We start from the raw sequence: 27,851 nt of genomic DNA on the forward strand, positions 1-27,851 counted from the left end.
TAAAACCCTGATTTTGTGTCATTTTAATTTTAGGTTATATTTGTATTTTTAAATAAATTTTATTGCAATTAATATTAAATAAACCTAAAAAACAAAACATTTTGTATTGTTGATCAAATTCAGTTGATAAGAATTGCGAATATTTGTGGAATGTACAAATTAATATAGGCCTCAATATTTATAAAATAAAGTTTTCAAATCTATTTTTTTTTTCTAGAGAAATATGCTATCCTTATGCTTTCAAAAGGAAAACTCATTCTCACTGTTCCCTAAAACTATTTATTATTATTATTATTATTTTTTTTTTTTTTTACAAAAGTGTTTGTTTTTACATCCAAGTGTTATACAATTAACACATAAAAGTAAGTTATCATCATTTTCATAACAAATAGTGGTAAAGCATAGCTTATATACTTCACCAAAGGCTGTTACAATGCTAAAAAAAACCCATAAGGACACATATTTCAAAGCAATTTCAAAATGTTTAAATGTCCATAATTCTCTGTGCATTTTCCCCCCAAAGCATCAAAGCCTGTAAACTGCACTCGTTGAGAGACGCCTGAAATGAAACATCATAACCAGTAATTTTCCTCTCCACACACAAATTATACAGTGGTTACCATGAGGCTGAAGTCTCCAAGTTCTGAGTTTCTTTTAATCCACATAAATATTTTAATAGATTCCCTATTATTCATATTCACAGTGCTCAAAATGCATGATTACAGTTCATAAATGAAAAATAGCTACACAAAATAAATATACAGCACAAAGTCCTGCTGCAAATAAAGTATCGTTATGGGATGCGTCTGTGTGTTTTTTTTTTTTTTTGGTTCACATTCTCAAGTGAATAGGTTTATATTAACTAAACAATCCCGAAGACATAAAATGCACTATAACAAACAGGAAAAAACAGTGAATAAACAGTGTAGCATTTGCCCTTTAATTTCCTTCTCTGAGACGTAGGGAATCACTGACCTTGTTTGCATTTCACTGAAAACTATGTAATGATAGGCGGCTGCATGTGTGTGTGTGTGTGTGTGTGTGTGTGAGTGTGTGTGAACACTGGGGCCTCAGCTGTTGGACAAGCTTCTCTAGGTCTAAGGAATTTCACCATTCCTTAAGACAACCTTCCAATGGCAGTTTGAGAGGTCCAAACTAACCAGTGATATTACAGTACGGCTTAGTCAAAAGACACTGCTATAAAATTTTAATTTTTCACTTATTTTACATTGTTGCAGCTCCTCTGTTCCCAGTCTGTCAGTAACACTGTTCAGTTCCTGTCTCTATGAAACCCCTCCTTCCCAAAAGCACAATGTCCTCTGATTGGTCAGCTGGACCAGTGTGTTGTGATTGGTCAACAGCTTCAAGCGTGTTGCGCACCTTACCATAACACACTAACAGGCCTTGCCCACTTTTTTTTTTGCAAATGCCTTGGGCGGGAAATATTTAAAGGATTAGTTCACTTTCAAATTAAAATTTCCCTGCTAATTTACTCACCCCCATGTCATCCAAGATGTTCATGTCTTTCTTTCTTCAGTCAAAAAGAAATTAAGGTTTTGATGAAAACATTCCAGGATTTTTCTCCTTATAGTGGACTTCAATGGCCTCCAGACGGTTGAAGGTCAAAATTACAGTTTCAGTGCAGCTTCAAAGGGCTTTAAACGATACCAGATGAGGAATAAGGGTCTTATCTAGAGAAACCTTCGCTCATTTTCTAAAAAAAAAAATTAAAATTTTATACGCTTTAACCATAGATGCTCATCTTGAACTAGCTCTCTTCTCTATTTGAATTCCAGTAGTGTAGACGCTGCTAAGTGTATTACTGCCCTCCACAGGTCAAAGTTTGAACTAAACTGTCATATACAATATGCTAGTGCAAGTATATAACAATTAGTTCAAACTTTGACCTGTGGAGGGCAGTAATACACTTAGCAGTGTCAACACTGCCTGAAGAGAAGAAGAGAAGGAGAGCAAGTTCAAGATGAGCATTTATGGTTAAAACGTACATAATTTTAAATCGTTTTTTTTAGAAAATTAGTGATGGTTTCTCTAGATAAGACCCATATTTCTTGTCTGGGATCATGTAGAGTGCTTTGAATCTGCACTGAAACTGTAATTTTGACCTTCAACTGCTTGGGGTCCATTGAAGTCCACTATGTGGAGAAAAATCCTGGAATGTTTTCATCAAAAACCTTAATTTCTTTTCGACTGAAGAAAGAAAGACATGAACATCTTGGATGACATGGGGGTGAATAAATTATCAGGAAATTTTAATTTGAAAGTGAACTAATCCTTTAAATTAGGAATATTGTGAAGACTACAATCAAGATGGTTCATCAAAATGATTGGGAAAGACATTTTAGTTGTATGGCAAAGTGGAAAATTTTCAGTAAATAAATACTTTTAAATTTCGTGTCAGTAACACAAAGCTTTCATATGGCTTCCGAGACTTAGAATATAGTGCACAAGTCAAATGGACTACCTGTCCTTATTGTAGTTCGACCATTTGGAATCTCTTGTATGACTAAAATTATGTGTAATATAGTAAAATCAGGAGCGTGTAAAGTGGTAGGGTGCGGGGGTCAAAGGGGAAGGGCCGAGGTCACGGACAATCTTGTTGAGGCTTGAAATTTTCTCTTCTAGCAGGAAGTTCTTCTTCTCTGCTACTTTTTGACGCTGTTCTGTCTTCTCCAAGACTTTGAGCAGTTGAGCGTTCTCCACGTACAGGTCTTTGATCAACACGTCCGATTCACTGTTCCTGATCAACTACAGAAGCAGAGAGAACAGAACGGTTAGACTGGAAGTCTGATTTGGACAAAGAGTAAAATGCATCATCAAGAATGTGTCAAAGGGCAGGGGAGGATGTTTGTGCATTTCTGTACCTGTTCTTTCAGCTGAGACACTTTCTCCTGCAGCAACAGTTTGAGGTTTCTGAGCGTGAGCTCTACTTCTCTCATTCTCTCCTCCATCTGTAAAAGCGCCAACTCCCGCTCATCCTGCTGGGCAAACAGATCAAGGTCAGAGGTCATGACACAGATTAAGATGGTCAATTGGTCTGCTAGAAATGGCCTGGCTTAGTTATGCCAAACACCACAACTGCTCTTAGAATAATTAAATTAACAGTAAATAACCTTGCATGTCTCTCTACATTAGAAATCAAATCCAAAAAAAAAAAAAAACCACCTCAAAGATAGATTATATATGAGCAATGAAATAAACACCTAAAGCTACAATATGTAGTTGTTCGCCACTAGAGGTCGCTTATTCAAAACAAAGGCGTAGCTTGATTTTGCGGAAACATGGGAGATGTTGTCTTCATGTCTACAGCCGGTGGAAAAGAATTCGACAGGCAGAAATCATATTAATGGATGAGCTAATGTATTAAAGATTTATGAACATTACTGTATGAAGCAGGGTGAGGCTGAGAACTGTTGGAGCTGAACGAGGCCGCTGGAGCGATTGCTAATGAGAGACGAGTCGCTGCTTCCGTTCTTCCGGTCAAGCGTATGTGGGGTAACACAGCGCTGTTTATCATATTAGATACATTTGTGTGTTGAAAGTTGTTATAGTGCTACTCTGCGTTCACTCGGCGGCTACTATGATTCAACAAAATATATAACATTGTTCTAGTGGTTTTTGGATATTTTAATCCAAAAATCTTACATATTGTGCCTTTAAATATAAGAAAACTATTTTTTTGTAATATTAATATTGTAAAATCAGGGACATGTAAAGAGGACATGGACAATCAAGAGTAAAGCATTTTACAAATAAATAAAACAAAATGAATCACTATGCAAAATATTTCACCTAATAGTTTATTTGGTCTCACTTTTATATAAAAAACACATTCACATCAATAAGGGACATAAAACATTTAAACCAAGTAAAACATCCAACATAATCCAACTTATAAAATAAAATAAATCAATAAATTAAATCAATAAATAAACATTCATTAATTTTAAATGTCAAAATGTTCAGTAAAAACATGTAGAGGTAGATAAAGTGATTGAGGGAGTCTTCATTAAATAAAAAAAATAAATAAAAATAAAATAAAAATTCAAAAGCTGGATTTATCTCAGAACAATCAAACATTACAACTGAAGTATGGTATCATGTTAAAACTGATGCCATAACAGTGCTAAAAAACAAACAACAACAACAACGCTTTTTCAAATGCTTGAAAATCTTAAAACAAACTCATAATCATAGATTGTACTGCCCTTAATGGTATTAAATGTCAAAAGTCTTGCTTTATCAGATGTGTGCCACCATCTGGTTCACAGAGGAAAACAACTCACAGCCAAGAGCATATGATGTGATGCCACCTTGTGGCAGATGTAAATCACTACCAGCTGCGAAGCTTCATTCTAAATGAGACGGAGGACATTGACCTCATCAACTCAAACAAGAACAACAAAATCTGTCAGGAAGGGTTCGGCACACAGAGTAAAGGTAAGAGTTCAAATGGGAGGTGATGTCACAGGTTGCCATTCTCCTATGTCTGTTAATGATGATGTCACAGCTCTTACACCTGCAGAGAAACACATACACACAGTGCTATATACACACGCGTCTCATATCCACACACAGACTTACACAGGAACAAACTCAAAAGCATATAAGGCCATTAATAAAGAAGACACACCCAACACCATTCATTTACACAACCTAGGGGGCGCTCTAACACTGCTACTACACAGAAAACAGACCCAGTGCTGACCAAATGCTTCTTAAAGAGTGTGAATCCAATGGATGACGAGTGTTTTCCAGAACAAAGCAAGCAAACAGAGACACCAGGAGAGCCCAATTCACCAAAGAAAACCTGAAACTTCAGAGACCAGACGCACACTAAATATTCCCCAGAGTGCTGCACAAGCATATACCGTGACAGAGTATGCACTGACCCTGAGAGAGAACTCATGCTGGCTGTGATGCTGAGTGTTTGGGTGTGAGTGTGTTACCTGCATGTTGAAGTCTGGGCCGTCGCTATGGTGCTGTCCTCTCTGTTCCCCCGGCAACTGTAGAGGAGATGAAGGCAAGACTGCAGACAGATGAGCCTGAAATGACAGAGAATCAGTGTGTTATTCTGAGGAAATGTGTGTTTGTGCACATGATAGGGGTGTTAAATACACACATCAAGTCACATCTATGTACTACTGTACTACTAACAAGAAAACACATATACACATATATATATATATATATATATATATATATATATATATATATATAGGTGTTTATATATATATGTGTGTATATGTGTCATTGCATAATATATATATATATATATATATATATATATATATATATATATATATATATATATATATATATATATATATATAGGTGTTTATATATATATGTGTGTATATGTGTCATTGCATAATATATATATATATATATATATATATATATATATATATATATATATATATATATATATATATATATATAGGTGTTTATATATATATGTGTGTATATGTGTCATTGCATAATATATATATATATATATATATATATATATATATATATATATATATATATATATATATATATATATATATAGGTGTTTATATATATATGTGTGTATATGTGTCATTGCATAATATATATATATATATATATATATATATATATATATATATATATATATATATATATATATATATATATATATATATATATATATATATATATATATATATATATGTATGTATGTGTGTGTATATATATATATATATATATATGTGTGTGTATATGTGTCATTGCATAATATATATATATATATATATATATATATATATATATATATATATATATATAAAATACACGCGCACACACACACACACACACACACACACACACACACACACACACACACACACACACACACACACACACACACACTTAAAAAAAAAAAAAAAATTCACCATAGAGTCCCAAACTTGCAGGAATTAAAAATAAATACATAAATGTAATAATATAAAAATAAATAAAGGAGTATTTGACTTGATAAAACAAATAATTTAAAAAACAAATCCAACCGATAAAACAAAACAATAAAATAAATACAATTAAAACAATAAAATAAATAAGCATTATTCATTTTTTATAAATCATGTCAAAGTTCAGTAAAAACATGGAGGTAGATAAAGCGACTGACTGATTTGAAATCAATACTGAAAAGGAAAAGAGAAAACTCACTCAATTTAATAACTTAAAATGTTTTTGTAGTATTTACTTGAATAATGACATGAAAAATGCTTTTAGTTACATAAGAAATACTTGAGGTCTACTTGTCATTGCTTAAATGAAATCTGTATATTTATAAAAATGAAGGACTGTGTTCAATAGCTTCTTCATTTTTGCTCACCTGCATTAGCCAACATGGTCAAATGCATAAGGTGCAGTCACATTAGTGTAATTTCAGCAAAACTGTACAAAAACAGGTTCAATGTCAATAGTGTAGAGATGTATGAAGCACAGCTCACACTTTCAAACCAAGCAACTTTCTGTTGGTCAGCAAAATCTACATAGGGAACTTTTTCGCTCTCAAATGCAACTCCCTATCGTGTGGATTCCTATTTGAGTCAGTAGATTTCACTGAGCAACGAAAAATGAGACCACACCTATTGGCTGCATCCGAAACTATATAGAAAGTAGTATGGTAGTACGTCCGGATATCATTCATACTACACGTTCATACTATGTAGAAAATACTTTTTTAACAGTTGCGTACATTTAAAAAAAGTTTGAACAGCATGTACAAAGTTTGAGGGTTTGAGGTGGGGTTGGGTATAATTTCAGTGTATATTAAGGTCTGTGTATTGTGTTGTAGGTGTATAAAACACTTCTTGTGTATAACCTTGTTCCGCGTTGATAGCAGCTGTGTGTGCAGAGCCTCGAGTTCACGTTTCAAAGCTGATTTTTCTTGATCTGCAGTTTTCACGAGTCCTCTCTGTTTCACATTTAATGCCTCCAGATGGTGGATCTAAAAAAAGAATATCATCATCATCATATGCTTGCACACATCCTATGGCTGCCAGAGGTGTTTAGTAAACATATTCTGACCTGCTCCTTTGACGTCTGCAGCTCTGAGCTCATCTCGCTCATCTGTCGCTTGAGTTGTTGGTTCTCGTCAGTTAGTGAAGCATGCTCCGCCTCCATCAGCCCAGAAAGCTCCGCCCACACACGCCTTCCCTGCTGCTGACCAGCAGACACAACAGAGACCTCCAACAACTGATGTGGAGAAAGAATAGGAAGAATGGGAATGTTACAGCGTCTCCATCTAATGGAAGTTACATTAGCTCCTGTCCTCGATACTCACCTTCTCATTGGCATATTGCACTTGTTTGTGCAAAGAAATCACTTCCTGTTTGAGAGCATCTCTTTCTTGTTGGGTGATGCGTAGGTCAGATTTGAGACGAGCGTTCTGCTGAGTGAGTGTCTGTAGAGAGGAGTCCAGTGACATGACCTGAAAGAAGACCAGAAAATTTGTTAAGTAAAAAGTGAAATGTCTGATGTGAGTAAAAATGGGCAGTGAGGGTGTCTTTCATGGTGTGTGCTTTTTGTACCTTTTCTATGCACCGATTGAGTTCTGATTTAAGCAGTTCCTTTTCTGTTCTGGAAACAATCTCCTCCCGATCACAAAACTGGAAGCAGGTGTGTATGTGTGCAAACAGAACGAGAGGGGCATGGAAGAAAAAGATGAATATTATGAATGTTTCTGCCACATTACTATGAAATGTACACATTTAAAACCATACCCCATTCTTCTCATTGGTTGAGCTATCGTGTTGACGCATCACTTCCTGGAGCGCATGTCGAAGCACATGATCTGCATTCTGCTGCAATAAATTCTCCTCCTCTAGCTGCTGTCCCAGGCGACGAGGCTCTGAGAGCTGAAGAAAAAGACATTAAAGGCTTAGTGAACCCAAAAATTAATTACTTATCCTTGTCTTGTTCCATATCTGTAAGACCTTCGTTCATCTTCGCAACACAAATTAAGATATTTTTATTGAAGTCTGAGAGCTTTCTGTCCCTCTACAGAACTACCACTTTCAAAGTCCTGAAATACATCATTAAGCTTCGGGACCATTTGGGGGATTTCCACCTGGATTTGGCCTACACAAAATGAAAAGCTTCCAATACCCACATACATCGCTCCAAATACAAAATTTGGGTGTCATTTTACAGGAAACCCTTTGAAGTTACATAAAACACTGCTGAAAGTGATAAAAAGTATAGTATATGTTGTCTGTGCTGTAATAAACCCCCCAAAAAAGAGGCGCTTTTTGATTTATTTATTTTTTTTATAAATTATTTTTTTAAAGTGTATGACTCAGCACCTGCAGACAGTTTTGTTTGTTTCCTCTAGATTTCAGCAAACACTGGAAAAAAGAATTTTGTCTCTCTCATGTTGTATGCAAGAGCTATTCAAATGCACCTGAAGGGAAGAATATTACTTTATGTAATTTCCACCTACCCAAATCTAAAGTCTTTCCATACCCATATACAGTAGTATAAATGCAATATCCTAGTGTCATTTTACAGAAAACCCTTTGAAATTACATAAAACACTGCTGAAAGTGATAAATATTATAGTATGTGTTGTCTATATGTAGCTATTTGTGGCTGATTGAAGCAGTCATCGGAGTTGGAATGTGACGCTTGTCTTTTTTCTCAGAGTGATCATATTTCACTGCGTGATTCTTTGATCTATGATTGTTACACAATGAAATTCCTAAGAATGAGAGCTTTCTTATGATATATGACTTGCTGCCAGCAGCCATATCACCCTGTAGCCCAAGACTGGTTGCCCACTGAAGCTAAGCAGGGCTGAGCCTGGTCAGTACCTGGATGGGAGACCTCCTGGGAAAAACCAGGTTGCTGCTGGAAGAGGTGTTAGTGAGGCCAGCAGGGGGTGCTCACCCTGTGATCTGTGTGGGTCCTAACGCCCCAGTATAGTGATGGGGACACTGTACTGTAACCAGCGCCGTCCTTCGGATGAGACGTTAAACCGAGGTCCTGACTCTCTGTGGTCATTAAAAATCCCATGGCACTTCTCGTAAAGAGTAGGGGTGTAACCCCGGTGTCCTGGCCAAATTCCCTTCATAGGCCCATATCAATCATGGCCTCCTAATAATCCCCATCCATTGAATTAGCTCTTTCACTCTCTCTCCTCTCCACCTTCAGCTGGTGTGTGGTGAGCGCACTGGCGCCGTTGTACTGTGGCTGCCGTCGCATCATCCAAGTGGATGCTGCACACTGGTGGTGGATGAGGAGAGACCCCTGATATGATTGTAAAGCGCTTTGGGTGTACAGTAGTACATATGAAAGCGCTATATAAATGCCTCATTCATTTATTGACTGTTTTGTGAAAAATATAATATATTTTTGTAGAATTTTTTCTCCGCAGTTGTCATGCAGAAATTCGTGATCTGTGACCAATGTATATGTAAGCTCAATTTTACTGCTTAATGTATCATAAAAACAAAGGTTATGGTATTCTCTGTGAAGTTTAGATCCTAAGTTTTCAAATGATACCAAATATGGGGTGATACCATATTGGGAAGCCTTTCAAGGTCCTATGACCTGCTACTTTTTGGATGCTTTTATATAGGCCTAAGTGGTCCCTAGTACTGTATCTGAAGTCTCTTTCCCGAAATTCAGCCACTACAAGCCACAATGAGCTTTCCTCAGGACGTGCCGTTTCTGGGTCTGTAGCTTTAAATGCTAATGAGAAGGAGAGAGGCGGGGCAAGGTGGAGGGTGGGTGTGGCCTTAACCAGCTTGCAGCCACGGGACCATGCACTAATGTTGACAGTGGATGTATCTAATGGCTCGTAGACATGCAGTCGTTCAAGCTTTCAGTTTGATCAGCTATAGATATCAACCAGCGCAACTAAATTAGTCCTCTGCCATTATTACAAATACCTTTTCAGATAGGTGCCGTTGTGGAAAATGTGCTACCATGCCAACATCATTTATCTGTTTACTTATTTTATATTTCATAAATCTTAAAAGGTTTTACAATCTTTTTACAATTACATCAAGCTCTGCAATCTGGAAATGTGGATATCGCGTGCACCATAACAGCAGAACGGTTATTCAAAACACAAAGAAATGTACAACACTCGCGTTACAGTGTGTATTCACACACATACTTGATGCTGTCTACCTTTACATTAGCGACAGTAACTGGGCTGTATTGGCCCACGTTGAGGAAACAGTGGTCGGTGAAATGTGTGGCGCAGACATAAAAAACTTTGGGAAGTTGTATCGGCGTATTACCAGAGAAAATAAAATTAACCCACTGTTTCTTCATAGGCTCGGATGAAGGAACTAAAAAAAATACTAAGGTGTTCATTTGTACATCCAAACACTGAGCAACTGCCATGATTCGCTCGTTTGCAAGCCATGAGGTCTCTCGAGGAAAAAAATATTATGCTCGAATCTCACTGTAGTAGCTCATTTTTCTCATGGGCGGGCAAAGCAGAGAAAGGGGAGGTAACCTTTCCTCTTATGACGACATATGGGGAAGATTCCAGATTGGGTCGTCTGAGCTTTCATCTTCTCAAACGCGAAGCAAAACACCCAGGGCTCGGTTTACACCCATTGCCTTTTCTAGCCACTGGGGGACCATATGCAGGCTAGGGGAACTCTTATTAATGTTAAAAAAACCTCATAAAGTGAAATTTTCATTTCATTAAAAATATCTTCATTTGTGTTCTGAAGTTGAACAAAGTTCTTACGGATGTGGAGAAGGGTGAGTAATTAATGACAATTTTCATTTTTGGGTGAACTAACCCTTTAAGAGTGTGTTAAAAACACTGTAGTGACAGATGGCAACTTATAAGAAATCATTTCTATCTCTGCATGTAACTCCATATAAGAAATTTTAACTTTCTGAGTAATGGAGTTAAATCTCACCTGTCTCCTGAGAGCTTGTAGCGATCTCTTCCCTTGCTTCATGTGTTGTAATCTGGAGAAAGACAAGATTTGTTTCGTCATTCATTCAACAGGTCTTATATGAAAGTTGGTAACTTGCAGGTAAAACAGCAGTGTGCCTGTCTTACCGCATATCGTCCTGGTTCTCTCTCAGGTCATCCTCCCTCACTGTTGAGATTTTGTGCCTCAGAATGAAGTTCTCTTTAGCCAGACGACAAACTTCACTCCTTAACACAGAAGGCATTGTAAATCCACTTGGTGACGACATTAAATTGCAGAAAATTACCAAGCATAACAAAACAATGTATCCGTTTGTTGCACAGAACATTAGTTCGGAGTCGTTTTTTTTTTTGATTAGGTCAAACATTCCTTTAGGTCTGTTAAATTTACAACAAGCTCCACACACATTTGCATTGGAAATTTTTAATAGTTTAGACAGAGGTTGGGTCAAAACTGGTATACAGTAGCTACACTACCACAGAAAGATCTTTTTTTGTTACAATACTGGAGTACAACTCCTCCCCCAGAGGTTGGAAGTGTGTGGGAGAGATTAATGGTGGTAGTCGGGCCTCTACCTCTGCAAAAAAAAAAGATAAAAAAGCAGGGTCTACACAGGCACTCAGACAGAGGTGACAGAGCAGCAGGGAGCAAACGGGATGAGGGGAGCGGGGATACTGTTCTACTAAAACAGGACCTAGGGGACCATCACATGGTACCTCCGCTCCTGCATTTGCTCATGGATCCTCAGAGATTTGTCCTGCAGATTAGCAAGTGCTTGCCGTAGTTGTGAGTTCTGCTTCTCAAACTCCATGCAGAAGAATTCAAGCTCTGCTACAGCAGCAATATTCTCTTTCAGCTGGGAGTTGTGGGATGAGTTGTTTGAAGAATCGGAAGAGTCCGAGTCCCACTGCGGCACCTTAGCCTGTTTATCAAGTTCTTGGAGAAGTACCTTCAGTTTGGAATTCTCCACTTTGAGTCGTACGGTCTCTTCCAGGACGGGTGACTGCTGCTTGTGGAGGTCCAGGACTACATGCATCTTACCCTCCAGACTTTTGACTCTCTTTTTCAGTTTTCTGTTGCACTCCACAAGCAGCAAGTTCTCTTCGATGCTTTGCTCAAAGCAGACCTTTAGCTTGGCAAGTTGCACATCTTTGATTGAGGCTGCCATTTGGTCAAAATGATTTGGTACTTGATGTGTGATATTCTCTTTATCCAGATCCTGCTGTTTAGGGCTCTGCAACTTAGAGCTAGTTCCTTCTGCACCTTTGCTGTACTGCATCACTGTGTCTTGAAGATCCAGGATCTCCTGAATGCACACATCTCTCAGATCCGCAACTTTGTCCAGTTCTCTGTCAACAGTAGATAGGCTACAAACCTCATTTGCAAAAGCCCTGATTTCATTCTCAAGACTTGCAATGCTGTTACCAACCTCTGGATTGTCTTCAGTCTCAGGTTCAAGTGGTTTACAATTGTATTTGATCTGTGTGTCATCTGTGCTTGGAGATTCATGATGTTGCAAGCTTTCCTGGTTATCGGAAGCTTCATTCTCAACCAAGATTTGAGCTTCTAATTCTGTGCCATTCAAAATATCCTCCTCAGCAATCTCCAAAGTCTCATCTCTTTGAGACTCTGCACTATTCCTCTCAGCATTCTGCACCTCTTCGCTCAACAATGCATCTTCAGAACCATCCACTCTAGGATTACTATGATTCTCCTCAGTCTTTTCTTTCTCTTCTTTAAGACAGGCACAATCAGGGGTTTCTGCTCCACTATTGTTAGATTCTACATCAGCAATGTCTAATTCATCAGGACAAGAATTCGAAGTTATATAGTTTGTAACTCCAATCTCTGGGTATCTGTGTTTTTGTGGATCACCATGCTCAGAGTTAGTAGCTTTATCCATTATGCCTGCTTCCTCTTCATCATCTCGGTTTACAAAAGACTCCTCACATATCAGGTGCTTTGGACTGACATCATCAGTAGATTTTGTGCAGGAGTCTTGGTTGAATTCAACAAAGGGTTGTACTGTGGATTCTTTGGAAGTTTCTTCACAGTTGTCTCCATTGGGCTCTGCGTGGATTTCTACATTAGACTCTATGCAAGGTTCCCCCAACGGTTCTGCCGAATGTTCTTCAGTGTTTCCGGTCAACTGCAACACAATTCCTTCCAACTGCACCACTCTCAATGCCAATGTGTCTCTCTCTGCAAGCAGAGCCTTTCTCTCATCCTTTAATTCCCGATCGAGGACCTCCTCACCCTCTTGGATTGTGCCTATCAGCTCCATGCTCTCAGTGAAAGAAAGTACTTCCCCTCGCCTGCTCTCCAAAGCAGACAGACTCCTTTGCATCTCTACTCGCTCCTGGATGAAGTCATCCACGGCCTGCTTCAGCATCTCTTCCAGCTCAGTGGCTTTCTGCTCTGCTTGTGCCAGCAGCAGGTCTTTGGCCTCCATCCTGTCCTGCACATGGTTGTGCAGCTCATTGAGTTGACGGCTCAGCTCAATCTCTTTAGTTCGAGCAGCACTGACAAAAGCCTCCAATTCGGCCTGAAGTTGTAGGTTCTTGTCTGTCAGAGCTTTAATATCTTGTGCGTGTGCAAGTTCAAGGCATTGACGCTCCGTTTTGAGCTCCTCCCTCTCTAGGTCCAGCGCCTCCCTCAACAGCTTCCACTTTTGCTCCGCCTCCTCGGTGACTGCCTTTGACTCCTCTTCCCAGGAGGCATGATCTGCAGCATGCTGTTGGGCAAGTGCTGCAATTTCACTTTGGTAATGTTGCTCAAGTTTATGTACATCCACCTGAAAACGCTCAGACACTGCCTCCTGGTCACCATAGATACGGACCTCCACCTCTTCAAGTCGCTGAGAGAATTCTGTCTCCAGCTCACTCCTGCACAGGGCCAATCAACATCAAAAGCTTATAGCATTACCTAAAAGAAATACTCACCAACTTGTATGGCACATTTCAAAAGAGAGTGGATGAAGAATAGTAGATACAGATTTTGTATGTTCCATGATGAGAGGTTAAATGTTGTTAACCCCAAAAGCAAATCATCACACATGGGCTTGAGAAGCATGACTTTGCTACTTTTATATATCAGGGGCTTCCAACCCTGCTCATGGAGCAGTGGTTCTCAACCACCAGCCCCCCAACACATATTTTGCATGTGCCTCTTATTTAGCACACCTTATTATCAGCTCATTAGGAGAGAGCTCCATGAACTGCATTCTGATGGACAGGGTCCCTATGCAATGTCCACTACTCCCTACTACTTGAAGTTCAGTTCACTTCGGAACATTCATTTCTGGATTTACACTAGGCCACTGCCTGGAATGTCATCACACACAGAATCCAGTAGCGCTTATTAGAAAACAAGGAACGGGATTAAGAACCACTGTCCTGGAGAGCTACCTTCTAGTGGTTCCCAACCTTGGTCCTAGAGTACCCCACAACACTGCACATTTTTGATGTCTCTCTTATTACACATCCATCTGAGGTCTGGGAGTCTTTCATAACATGTTAGTGAGTTGAATGAGTTGGGAGAAATTTGTAGTGCTGGGGGTACTCCAGGACCAGGATTGGGAACCACTGTTCTAGCACACTTTAGTTCCAAACCTGCTTCATTGTACCTGCCTGTAATTTAAGCCTAGTAAAGTAAAGTAACTCTGAACACATTGATTATCTGGTTCAGGTGGGTTTGATTGGGGTTGGAGTTGAACTCTGCAGGATGGTAGCTCTCCAAGATAGGGTTGGAGACTCCTGCTTTATTTGGACCAAAGTCCCCAAAGATTTCTATATATGAAAAAAGTTTTTAATTCAGTTTCCCCAGTGATAAATCTAAAAAACATTATAAATTATATTATTACTTGAGAAACAACACTGCTTAAGACTTGTTTCCAGAGAATGTATCTTTAATACATGTGTATTTTGTTTTACTGCAACTTATAAACACGTGATTATACTTAAAGTGCAGTCAGATGTTTGTAAAATGTTTGTCTATCATTTATGCCATGTCAGCTACCATGGCATTAAACAGGTAAAAATATAATAAATATATTAAATATATATTGACGTAATATATGCAAATATATATATATATATATATATATATATATATATATATATATATATATATATATATATATATATATATATATATATATATATATATATATATATATTGACAAATATATGTTTTAAATCTTTTATTAAAATGGAAATAAAAAGAAAAAAATAAGAATATTTAAAAATTGTAAAAATAAAATAAAATAAAATAAAATAAATAAATAAATAAATAAATAATTCAATATTTAAAAAATAACTAAATATAATTTCCTCAAAAAATTAAAACCACCACAGTTCAATCAAATATGTGTCACAGACAGAGGACTCTGGAATGAGGCACATAATGGGGACTCCAGTGCAAGACAAAATAAAGCACTTGCATTAAAGATACATTCTCTGAAAACAACTTAAAATCTCATACAGGTAAATCTCTCTTGCACTGAGGTTCTAGATATTTTAACTGGAAAATAAGACAAAAATACTTAAGATAAACATTTTGCAGTGTATCCAATTTGAGGACATGCATTGAAAGAAAGGGGCTTCGGAAGAAGTTAAATTAGTCTTATTTCACATGTGAAAATGTGAAAAAAGTTTTAAGGTTAATTTCAGCTAGCAAGTATGTGTCTTACCTCTGTTCTGCAATGTCTGTGCGTAGTTTCTCCAAAAGGATGCCAAGTCTTTCCCTCTCCTCGCCGTGTTTGGCACACAGCTCCTGCATGGCCTCCCTGTGAGCCTCCTCCATCCGGCTCTGCTCTTCATTCAGCACCTGCTGCCACCTCCTCTCCTGCTCCTCTCTCTCCACTTGCAGTCTCTTTCTCTCCTGCTCCAAACAGGCCTGCAGCGCCTCCTCATGTTGTTTCTCCAGCTGAGCCCTCTCTCTACCCCAGTGCTCAATTATAATGCTATCGGTCTCCTCCTGCTGTGTTCGGAGGTGTTCCCTCTCTTCCTGCAAACGCTGTAGTAGCAGAGCGTGATGTTCGTTCTCTAATGAAGCCCGCTCCTCATCCCACTGCTGCCTGAGCCTCCTTTCCCTCTCCAACCTCTCCTCCAGCACGGCCTGCAGCGTCTCCTTACTGATCTCCTCTAGCTCCTGCTTCTCCCTTTCCCAGTCCTCCTTGAGCTTCCGTTCTCTCTCATCCAGCACAGCCTGAAATGCCTCCTTACTGCTCTCCTCTAGCTCCTGCCTCTCTCCTTCCCACTCCTCCCTGAGCCTCTTTTCCAGCTCAACACACTCTTGTTCAGTTCTCTGCTGCATCTCCTCAAGCTGAGCACTTAGCACCTCCTCATAGCTCTTCTGCTCTTGTTTCCACTGTTCCATGAGCCTCTTCTCCTCCTTTTCCTTCTCTTCTAGCAATCTCTCTCTCTGCTCCTGCAGACTTGCCTCCAGCACCTCTTGGTGCTTCAACTCCCTCAAACTCATCTCCTCAGCATGCACTCTGCTCTGCTCCTCATGGGCAGTCTGTTTCTCCTCCAGAACTTGCACCTTCGCTTCCAGCTGGTCTGCACGGCTTCTGGCTTCCTGCGCCTCCTGCGTGAGAGAGTGAAGCTCCTGCTGGTGGAGAGTTTGGAGGGCAGAAATTTCCTGCTCCAATCTATTCGCTCTCTCTAGTTCTCTTGCCATCTCTTCCCTCAAAACCTGCACCTCCTGTTGGTGCTGCAGGGAGAGACGACTTCTCTCCTCTTCTGCACTACGTTTTTCTTCATTAATCTACAGAGGGGATCAGAGAGCAACAGGAAGTCTTTTATTCTTTGAACAATACAGGACAGTTTTGCATTTAAATAATCTTAAAGGTACAGTTAATCTAAAAAATTTAATTGTCAGAATTATTATTTTTGAGTGGACTATTCCTTTAAGACTGATCTAAATGCAAATACACTAAATTTTTAATAGTTTTAGTATGCACATCACCCTGATGTCTCACCAATGCCCTGATGTTTTCCATCTCTTGTTGGTGCTGCTCCAGTAACATCTCTGTCTCTAGACTCATGTTTAATGGCTGCCGTTCTTGAGAACCTGAGATGCATTCACACAATACAGCACAGCTCATTACATGTGGCAGAAGATGGAACCCAACTGTAATCATTCATTCAGTGTTGTCTATGAGTATGAGCACACATGTTTATGTTACCTGGGTCTGGACTCTTGCTGGCCAGTTCATCAGACAGACTTAGTCCGGGACGTGTTGAGGGTGTGTGACCCGAAGTCTGATATTCCTCCAGCTGAGCTTCCAGTTCATCTATACGATCCTGCAGCTCCTACAATGCACATACAGATATTGATGTGAATTTCAATCAGAATAATAGACTGAAACAAATGGAAAGTATACAAAAACAGAGGTTACAGACCCTGCACTGCTCCTCATAGTTCCTGCGCAGCTGTCGGAGACGGTCCTCCTGTAGGTAAAACTCTGCACTGTCTGGATCCAAATCACCAAACTACACACAGAAAAAAAAAAAAAAAAAAAAAAAATTAGAAACTCACAAAACAAACCAAAACATACAAAAATACCATATATCAGTAATGGTATGACAAATGACAACAATATTCAACTTTCCAATTGTTCATGATTTACTGGATAAGGTTTAAGGATAAGACTTTGTACAAATATTTTTACTCGCATTTTAGAAAAATGTTACCTTCCTTACCTAAAAACGTATATTAAAGGTGCCTTAGAATTAAAAATTGAATTTACCTTGGCATAGTTGAATAACAAGGGTTCAGTACACAGAAATGACATACAGTGAGTCTCAAACACCATTGTTTCCTCCTTATGTAAATCTCATTTGTTTAAAAGACCTCTGAAAAACAGGCGAATCTCAACATAACACCGACTGTGACGCAACAGTCGGGATCATTAATATGTATGACCCCAATATTTGCATATGTCAGCCCACGATCGAGGCATTACACAAGGGCAGCCAGTATTAACGTCTGGATCTGTGCACAGCTGAATCATCAGACTAGGTAAGCAAGCAAGGACAATAGTGAAAAATGGCAGATGGAGCAATAATAACTGACATGATCCATGATGTCATGATATTTTTAGTGATATTTGTAAATTGTCTTTCTAAATGTTTCGTTAGCATGTTGCTAATGTACTGTTAAATGTGGTTAAAGTTACCATTGTTTCTTACTGTATTCACAGAGACAAGACTGTCATTATTTTCATTTTTTAAACACTTGCAGTCTGTATAATTCATAAACACAACTTCATTCTTTATAAATCTCTCCAACAGTGTGTAATGTTAGCTTTAGCCACGGAGCACAATCAAACTCATTCAGAATCAAATGTAAACGTCCAAATAAACACCATACATACACGATTAGACATGCTGCATGACGAAAACTTTGTAAAGATCCATTTTGAGGGTTATATTAGCTGTGTGAACTTTGTTTATGCTGTTTAAGGCAAGCGCAAGCTCCGGGGGCGGAGAGCACGAGAATTTAAAGGGGCCGCGCCTGAATCGGTGCCCCAAAATAGGCAGTTAAAAAAAATGAATTAAAAAAAAATCTATGGGGTATTTTGAGCTGAAACTTCACAGACACATTCAGGGGACACCTTAAGACTTATATTACATCTTTTAAAAAGATGTTCTATGGCACCTTTAATAAAAACATATAAAAAGCCCATGTACTTACAAGAATTTACATGGCTTTGCCAGGTCTAGAAATCATACTTTTAAAATTAGACTACCGCATATATTCAGCTTTTTCAAGACAGTGGGAATGCTGATCTAAGTAATCTGAAAAAAGCATCTCTAATGATATCAGTAGGCCTGGGTATGTGATGCATCTGCGTACGTGCTAATTTCAGTACCTTCTCTTTCATAACACCATCCAGATTTTTCTGCACTTTGTTCAGCTGGTTTTCAGCCTCTACCAGTTTTTCTGTGGTCTCAATAAGCTCTGACTCCAGGCGACCATTTTCCTACACAACACATTGAAGACACATTAAAGTTATTGAAGACCAACCTATACAATATATTCTTCAATTCCAACCACAAAAATCAAATCGAATCAATGTAACAGGAATGTGATGTAAACATGTAGCAGGCAATTCATGGTGTAAAGTAAGAAAAAAAAATCAAAATAAACAATGCAAAATGCTGATTACTTTAATGGTGAGAGTTAGGTGTTCTCGTAGGAAGGCTTCATCATCTTTCATCTTGCCAATTTCCTGTTCAAGCTCTTCTCGTTGCTGATTGGCCTGCTGCTGCACAAGCTCCACCTCTCTACTTAGCTCTGCCCTCAGAGCAGTCATACTCTCTTTATATTCCTGCTCCAATTTCCTGTACATATTTGCATGCATGGACATAAACACACATGCGCATGACACATGAATACACATGCTCACACCCACATGCATAGACCATCAATGTCCACAGAACAGGCCTTCTGTGTTTATGCAGCAAGTCTCTGCAGGTAAACACAGATACTGTTGAGGAAAATGTCACATCACAGATGATATGCAGAGAAGTGATGAGATTGGAGAATTTTACATTTTACTTTCTGCATTTAAAAGGAAGTATAAAGTACCATGGGTCAATTATGAAAGTATTGAGAGTGAAAGGTTACCGAAGGTTGAGTTCATTATTGCGTTCAATGGCAGCATGGTGGTCATCCACTTCAGACGCCAGCTGAGATTTCAGTTTCTCTGCTTTGTCCAGATCAAAGCGAATCCTCTCCTTCTCACGCCTTTCCAGGTCAACACACTCACTGTCACACAAAGAATTATGACATTACAAGAAATCTGAAACTGGAATCTTGAGTGAATCTGAACAATGAGCTAGATTGATGTAGAGTGTGTGATGACAATTTAAGAGGGAGTCTTAATGAGCTAGAGTGAGTGGAGTGAATCTGAATAAGGACCTGGATTTAGGAAGAATAGCAATACGTGATTTAGAATGAGAGAAAACAATAAGCTTGGGTATTTTAGCGTGAGTCAGAATAACAAAGCTGAGGTGATCTGGAGTGAGTCTAAAATTAAATTACAATGATCTGGGGCCTGATATATAAACACAAAAAAAGGCATTGAAATTTGAGTACACTATTTTCCATGCACATATCGGGATTTATAATAAATAAACAAACAGCGTGATTATGTGCACACCGTCCGAGCACACTCTAGACCGCAAGTATGCACACTTTTACTGCAGTGAGTGAAAAAGTAGTAAATATGATTTTAAACTCGGTTTTCATTTTGATACACACATTTAGATTAAATATTCCACTCAAATTCATTATCCAGACTTTAAACAAAAATTATATGAATTTAGATAGAAATATTTGTAGTGGATGTGATGCTTTGAGCAGTTTTCCTGTGGCATTCTATGTTTTAATGTTTTAATAACAGCGAGGAGTGCTAGATGCATGATAATTCCTCTTTAAAATAAATTGCAGAACTCATGTTTTGTTTGTTTTTAACAGTTCTTCAGCAATTTGTACATGACGAAACATTTTAGAGCTAGAAAATTATTTTGAATATTTTATTCATTTTTATAACACTTCCAGATCTAGAAATGGCAATTAAATGACAATTAAAATGAGAAATGTGATTTTTAGTTGAGAGTCATCGCTATTTTCATTTTTAAACACTTGCAGTCTGTATAATGCATAAACATCATTCTTTATAAATCTCTCCAACAGTGTGTAATGTTAGCTTTAGCCACAGAGCACCATCAAACTCATTCAGAATCAAATGTAAACATCCAAATAAACACCATACTTACGCGATTAGACATGCTGCATGATGAACGCTTTGTAAAGATTGAGGGTTATATTAGCTGTGTGATCTTTGTTTATGCTGTTTAAGGCAAGCGCAAGCTTCGTGGGCGGGGAGCAGGAGATTTAAAGGGGCCACGCAGCCTGAATCGGCGCATATTTAATGATGCCCCAAAATAGGCAGTTAAAAAAATTAATTAAAATCTATGGGGTATTTTAATTTAAGAAAATTATTTTGAATATTTTATTCATTTTTATAACACTTCCAGATCTAGAAATGACAACTCTAGCTTTTCCAAGACTGTGGAAAACCTTATTTTCATATAAAAATGATAGTTGTTAATAAATTAAAATGAGAAATATGATTTTTAGTTGTTTTACCTTATTTTAAAATATATTTGGTCTTATTTTAAATCATTTTAAGCCACCTTGCGGCCCCCTTGGAGTTGTGCATAGGCCTCCTGATTGAGAACCACTGATCTAGCATGAGCTGGAGAAAATGTGAATAATAAACTGAAGTGATCAGATGTGAAGCAGAATGAGCGAGATGGTCCTCACTGCAGAACACGAGATCCAGGGGGCGAGGTTGGATCCAGATCCAACTCCTGCTACTTTACATATCCCTAAACCTACCCATCTCCACCCCCTGGATTTGGATCCAACTCCTCCCACTTTACATATCCCTAAACCTACCCATCTCCACCCCTGGATCTGCATCCTGTATCTCACGTTCTGTAGCGAGGAGCTACTGGAATGAGCTACAGTGCCCTAGAGTAATGATTACAGTAATGAGATGGTGTGAGTGTTAGTATACGAGTTGGATTTAATGAATTATTTATGACGATCATATAAATTAGTAATATGAATCATGCAGTAATACGTTGGAGAAGCTCTAGTTATAGATAAATATGGACCAAGCTTGGGTGAGCTGTGAGAGTTGGAATGAGCTAGAGTTCAAATACATGGACTCACAGCAGATGTCTGATTTCTGCCTTAAAGCTCACTAGCGCCGCTTGGTGGATTGAGTTCTTAGTGTTCAGCAGCTCATTCTCTAGAGCAACGGTCAGCTCAGACAGATTCACTTTACCTTCCAGATTAAAATCCAGAGCCTACAGACAGACACACACATAAAAAAAAAAAACTTGTTACAAATATCCCAGATTAAACGTAGAGTTGTGTACATGCACAACGTCTATGTGTTTTACCTGTAGGATCTCTGAGCTATTGTCCACTCCCTCTTCCATCCACCTGTAAAGCAGAGTTTCCACGGGTGCATGTCCCGATCCATCATCCAAATCTGAAAACACCTGCAGACCGATTGTACTGCTCAAAGCACATGAGATCCTTCGGCCCGACTCGTCAAACTTGAAAGAGAGATGAAGAAAAGAGGTTTAACTATTATATTTAAGTATGTTTTGCACACAACCTATTTTTGTGTACTACCTGAGTGGAATGGTGTCTCTTTAATTGTCTGTAGGGTGTAGATACTGATGGTGTGGGTGGTTTGCTGTGGTTTATTATGCATGAAATGAACTCCTGCACATCCATTACGCTTTCATCAGCACCCTGCAACAGATCCTCACCCACCTGGAAACATTCAAAAGCACAAGAACTGCATGTTAATATGGTATTTAACCACTTTATGCATCTCAGGTTGCGATGATGGAAAATACCTCAATGCCTATGTGCTGACAGAGTGCGTGTAGCTGTTGCAGTGTGGCCATGCCGTTTATGGGTAGAGAGAGCTGATGGCAGGCATCCTGCAACCGCTCCTCTAAGTCACAGAGTGGCAGTGCATTGCCTCGTGGTGTGCTGGGCTCATCAGGGTTCCAGAGGTGCATCTGACCTGCACACAAACCAGTGTAAATCTCTGGCATAAAGAAATATGTCTGGGGTGTTGAGAGTATTCAAACTCACCTTCTGCTTCAAACTCTTCAGAAATGCTCATGTCAGCGTTCCAGCGCTATAATGAAAATAAAAATAAAATGCACAAATAACTCTTGTTATCATCACACCCCCAGGAGGGGGCAGATTTGAGCAAGAATGAGACAGCAGAAGATGTAAATAATAGAGGTGAACATATAAGGAGGGGTTTGAACAATGTATTGAACAATTATTAATTTTATCATTAATAATTTAATCAGTTAGACTTACTGACTGCATCAACGTCAAAACAAATGCCTTGAGTGATCACCTAAGCAACGTGTGAAACACTGCCTACACAGGCAGGAAGTTAATAATGTTCATAAAACACTTTCATTTTAAAAGTTTAAGGTCAGTAGGATGTTTTTAAAGAAATAATGCATTTTAAAACAGCAAAGATGCATTAAATTGATAAAAATTGACATTAACATCACATGGTTACAAAAAAAAAAAAAAATCTATTTTTGAACTTTCTATTCAAAGATTGCTTAAGAAAAATGTGTCAGTTTCCACAAAAAGATTAAGCAACACAACTGTTTCAACATATTAAAGTGATTTCTGAAGGATCATGTGACACTGAAGACTGGAGTAATGGCTGCTAAAAACAAATCCAGTTTTGCCAAAGAAATAAATTACATTATAAAAATTTATTAAAATAGAAAACATTGTCGGCACCGATGGCCTTGCGGGCAGTGTACGTGGGCGAAGTATGGCACCGTTGCCCTTCGGGCGACCTGAGTTCGAGTCCCGGCTTGCGTACCTTTCCCGATCCCATCCCCCTTTCTCTCCCACCTTGCTTCCTGTCCACTCTATACTATCCTATCATAATAAAAGGCAAAATTCGCTAAAAAAAAAAACTTAAAAAAAAAAAAAAAACAGTTAATTTAAATGGTTAGTAATATTTCATAATATTACCGTTTTTAAAGGGTTAGTTCACCCAAAAATTAAAATTCTGTCATTAATTACTCACCCTCACGTCATTCCACACCCCCATGACTTTCGTTCATCTTCAGGACACAAATTAAGATATTTTTGATAAAATCTGATGGCTCAGTGAGGCCTCCATTGCCAGCAATAACATTGAACCTCTCAAGATCCAGAAAGCTACTAAAGACATATTTAAAACAGTTCATGTGACTACAGTGGTTCAACTTTAATATTATAAAGTGATGAGAAAACTTTTTGTGCACCAAAAAAAACAAAATAATGACTCTATTCAACAATATCTAGTGATGGGCGATCTCAAAATACTGCTTCATGAAGCTTCGAAGCTTTACGAATCTTTTGTTTCAAATCAATGGTTCGGAGTGCTAAAAATCACATGATTTCAGTAAATGAGGTTTTGTTATGTCATAAGTGTTTCGAAATTTCAATAGTTCACGTGACTCTGGCCGTTTGATACACTCTCCGAACCACTGATTCGAAACAAAAGATTCGTAACGCTTCGAAGCTTCATGAAGCAGTGTTTTGAAGTCGCCCATCACTAGATATTGTTGAATAAAGTTGTTATTTTATTTTTTTGGAGCACAAAAAGTATTCTTGTAGCTTCATAACATTAAGGTTAAACCACTGTAGTCACATGAACTGTTTTTTAAATATGTTTTTAGTAGCTTTCTGGGCATTGAAAAAGGAAATTATCTAGGTGGTAATAATGCAGGCCTCACTGAGCCATCGGATCTTATCAAAAATATTTTATAAAAATATTTGTGTTCCAAAGATGAATGAAGGTCTTACGGGTGTGGAATGACATGAGGCTGAGAAATTACAGAATTTTCATTTTTGGGTGAACTAACCCTTTAAAACATACATACATATATATATATATATATATTTATTTTTTTTATTTTTATTTTTTTCCCTTCTCAAATAAATGTAGCCTTGGTGAGCATAAATGACTTTACAAAACATGCAAAAAAAAACTCTTACTGACTTATATATAACTGATATATAATAACTCAACAATAAATAATAACCAAAAAAAAAAAAAAAAGGTAAAACAAATATATTGATACACTAATTCTGCAATAAACCTAGGGGCTTGAACACACAACTAGCCACAGGTTGTGAAACTAAAGCCACTCAATCAACTACTTCCCTATTGTTTGGTCAAGATCATTGTGTGCGTGTGTTCAGATATGGACAGAGTGAATTTCGGGGGGTGTAGGGAGCAGATGGAGAATACTTGCAATGGAATTCAGGGGGTGGGGAGGGGTCATTGTTCATCAATAGACAACCACCCCCCTCCAAACACACACCCCGCACATCTGCTATCGTAGAACCGGAGGATTGTTCACACATCAGACTATCAGAGAGAGCTCTGCACAGCACTGTGTATTAATGTGCACCTGCTGGAGAGCGTGGCCAGAGTCACACACAAAAGCTCACAAACACATGCCAGCATGAATTTGATAAAAATCTTTTCATCACAAGACGTCATTGCTCTATAGTTTGAGTGCTTTAAAGCCAGTGGGATGTGTCTTCTGAGAATGAGATCTCATTAATTCAGTGACACACTAAACTGCTGTTAGAGCAGAGGGCAAGGACACACACACACACACACACACAGACTGTGTGTTTCTACTCTCTCTAGTCAGCCAAAGTTTTTCAGAGCTAGTTCAGAAATTGTGGCTGAAATAATTTGGAAGTTTTCTCAAGGAGAGTCACAACTTTAACCTTCATCTTATCTGTATATTCAGATATGGAAGATTCTAAATGAAAAGAATGCGGCTTAACCTTTGAGCTTCACCGTTATTTATGTCTGCGTTTGTTACCTCACGTTTCCTGGGTACAGTCCTGTCATCGTTCTCTTGAGCATCTTCATCCTTCTCCTCCTCATCTTCAGCCTGTGTGTGTGAATCAGTGTCCGTGTGAATGAACTCCGGAGCAGAGCGACGGCCATAGCGCTTACTGCCCTTTACAAAGCGTGGCTGGACTTCTGGGGAATCTAGGGGAAAGACAAAAGGACTCTTGCAACATTTAAACTATAAATACATTTCTGCACGGTAAAATCTAACAAGGGCTCAACTCTTTCACTAATTTTGTGCAAGGGATCACATGCTGATTTGGTGCTTAAGAAGCATTTATTTATTTTTATCAATGTAGAAAACAGTTGCGATTCTTAACATTTTTGTCAATACTTTGAATGGAAAGTTTAAATGAACAGCATTTATTTGAAATAGAAATCATTTTTAACATTATAAATGTCTTTATTGTCAGTTTTTGGTTAATGTACACTTGATAAAAGGTATTTTTTCTTTCCTAAATATTCTTACTGATCTCAAACTTTTAATGGTAGTGTATATGTGCACCACAGAATTTAGACAAACTGTACCATAGTCTGATTTCATTACCGTATTATTTATAGTATATCAGCTAAGGATGCACCGATATGAAAATTCTGGCTGATACGATAACGTATAAACAATAAATCCAACATTTTATGTAATTTTTGAGTGCTTGATTACAAAAACAAAAGTCTCATCATTAAAAGCCATGTCCCATGCACACAATAATAATGTTCTCATTATAACAGTATGTAGCCTATATGACAAACTTGCGCTGTACATGTTGCACTTAATTGTATTTTCCTTTTTGAAGCGATTCCAATCATATTTCAAGTAATTCATAACCATCATGGAGGACAGTGCGCATCTGAAGTGTCTCAGCTTAAGGAAATAATACATTATTTATAAGCCAAATTTTCTTATCAGGCCAATAACATTAACATGATAACATTAAAAACATATCGGCCAATACCGATATGGTGGCTGATATGTTATGTATCCTTAATAGTAGCAACAGCCAAGCGATTGGCACATTTTGATAAAATATTAGAAAAACAAATCCACCGCTCACCTGTGATTGAAATGTAATGGAGAGCATGTATGAAAGATGAATGCCAAGTTGTTTATTTAGGAACCCTGAGTAACACATAAACTGTAAGCATAAATGCTGTCTATCGTATATTTTATGTAGATAGAAATGATTCATTTGATACTTGCTAAGGCAAGTATCACTATTGCTTATAATAATTAGGGTTAAGGATTTGCACAAACCCCCAACTATTATACTTAAAGGTGCCCTAATTATGTTTTTAAAAGATGTAATATAAGTCTAAGGTGTCCCCTGAATGTGTCTGTGAAGTTTCAGCTCAAAATACCCCATAGATTTTTTTTAATTAATTTTTTTAACCGCCTATTTTGGGGCATCATTATAAACGCGCCGATTTTATGCTGCGGCCCCTTTAAATCCCGTTCTCTCCGCCCACAGAGCTCGCGCTTGCCTTAAACAGTGCCTTAAAGTTTACACAGCTAATATAACCCTCAAAATGGATCTTTACAAAGTGTTCGTCATGCATGCGTCGGATTATGTGAGTATTGTATACTGTTATATTGTTTACTTCTGATTTTGAATGAGTTTGATAGTGTTCCGTGGCTAATGGCTAATGCTACACTGTTGGAGAGATTTATAAAGAATGAAGTTGTGTTTATGCATTATACAGACTGCAAGTGTTTAAAAATTCGCCTGTTCTTCGGAGGTCTTTTAAACAAATGAGATTTATATAAGAACGAGGAAACAATGGAGTTTGAGACTCACTGTATGTCATTTCCATGTACTGAACTCTTGTTATTTAACTATGCCAAGATAAATTCAATTTTTCATTCGAGGGCACCTTTAAGAGATCGATCACATTTCTAAGCAATCAGGGTTACATTCCTTGCCTGATACACAGTACCGTAGACTTGAAATTGAGGATGGGTCCTGAGCCATATCTAAGGAACCGAATATCATAAAGGCTTGGAGAAGGTCTATCTCACAGCCAGTAAGAAAGCACTCAGCAACCACACATCAATGTTCTAAAAACACTTGTAGCAAAAACATAGCAATTGACCCTTCGCAAAGACCCGCCCCCCTTAGTTAATGTTGCTTTGTCCGACAAGCCGTTGCGCTGTCGCGCCACACGCAGTGAAAAATACATTGCAGAGCAAAGAGGACACTGACAACACATCGACAGACAAGACAGAGCAGGTTACTTATGATATTAAACAAAGTCCCAGCTTTCAAACTGTGTAGTTTAAGAAATTCAAACAATAAAAACCGTTTTGTGGCTCTTTAATGTGTCGTGACAGATTGCTGTAGCGCCTCAGCTCAAGAGGCTCGTGAACCGATCATCTCTTCCTACTAGTTCAT

At 38.2% G+C, this 27,851-nt stretch overlaps 1 protein-coding gene across 3 annotated transcripts in view; it reads right to left on the reverse strand.

The window, feature by feature from the left end:
* Window positions 1-2,204: 2,204 nt before the first annotated feature.
* The window catches only part of nin (ninein (GSK3B interacting protein)), a 31,915-nt gene continuing 6,268 nt past the window's right edge, over window positions 2,205-27,851 (reverse strand). The window contains exons 4-27 of one of the 3 annotated variants that reach the window (XM_048205684.1): window positions 25,433-25,605; window positions 22,656-22,701; window positions 22,412-22,584; window positions 22,182-22,325; window positions 21,944-22,102; window positions 21,711-21,847; window positions 19,593-19,733; window positions 19,132-19,306; window positions 18,835-18,945; window positions 17,363-17,452; window positions 17,146-17,272; window positions 16,939-17,030; window positions 15,646-16,724; window positions 11,672-13,840; window positions 11,084-11,182; window positions 10,938-10,989; window positions 7,773-7,907; window positions 7,581-7,658; window positions 7,334-7,480; window positions 7,078-7,245; window positions 6,872-6,997; window positions 4,968-5,063; window positions 2,883-2,996; window positions 2,205-2,766 (exon numbers count right to left, since the gene is read on the reverse strand). In XM_048205684.1, coding sequence (XP_048061641.1) covers window positions 2,551-2,766; window positions 2,883-2,996; window positions 4,968-5,063; window positions 6,872-6,997; window positions 7,078-7,245; window positions 7,334-7,480; window positions 7,581-7,658; window positions 7,773-7,907; window positions 10,938-10,989; window positions 11,084-11,182; window positions 11,672-13,840; window positions 15,646-16,724; window positions 16,939-17,030; window positions 17,146-17,272; window positions 17,363-17,452; window positions 18,835-18,945; window positions 19,132-19,306; window positions 19,593-19,733; window positions 21,711-21,847; window positions 21,944-22,102; window positions 22,182-22,325; window positions 22,412-22,584; window positions 22,656-22,701; window positions 25,433-25,605 — 6,047 coding nt within the window. In that variant the 3' untranslated portion in view covers window positions 2,205-2,550. Of the gene's footprint in view, window positions 2,767-2,882; window positions 2,997-4,967; window positions 5,064-6,871; window positions 6,998-7,077; window positions 7,246-7,333; window positions 7,481-7,580; window positions 7,659-7,772; window positions 7,908-10,937; window positions 10,990-11,083; window positions 11,183-11,221; window positions 13,841-15,645; window positions 16,725-16,938; window positions 17,031-17,145; window positions 17,273-17,362; window positions 17,453-18,834; window positions 18,946-19,131; window positions 19,307-19,592; window positions 19,734-21,710; window positions 21,848-21,943; window positions 22,103-22,181; window positions 22,326-22,411; window positions 22,585-22,655; window positions 22,702-25,432; window positions 25,606-27,851 lie in introns of those variants that run through there. The other 2 variants (XM_048205683.1, XM_048205682.1) reach the window with 2 other exon arrangements.

The sequence above is a fragment of the Megalobrama amblycephala genome, linkage group LG10 (genome assembly GCF_018812025.1).
Source record: "Megalobrama amblycephala isolate DHTTF-2021 linkage group LG10, ASM1881202v1, whole genome shotgun sequence".
NCBI classification, from domain to species: domain Eukaryota; kingdom Metazoa; phylum Chordata; class Actinopteri; order Cypriniformes; family Xenocyprididae; genus Megalobrama; species Megalobrama amblycephala.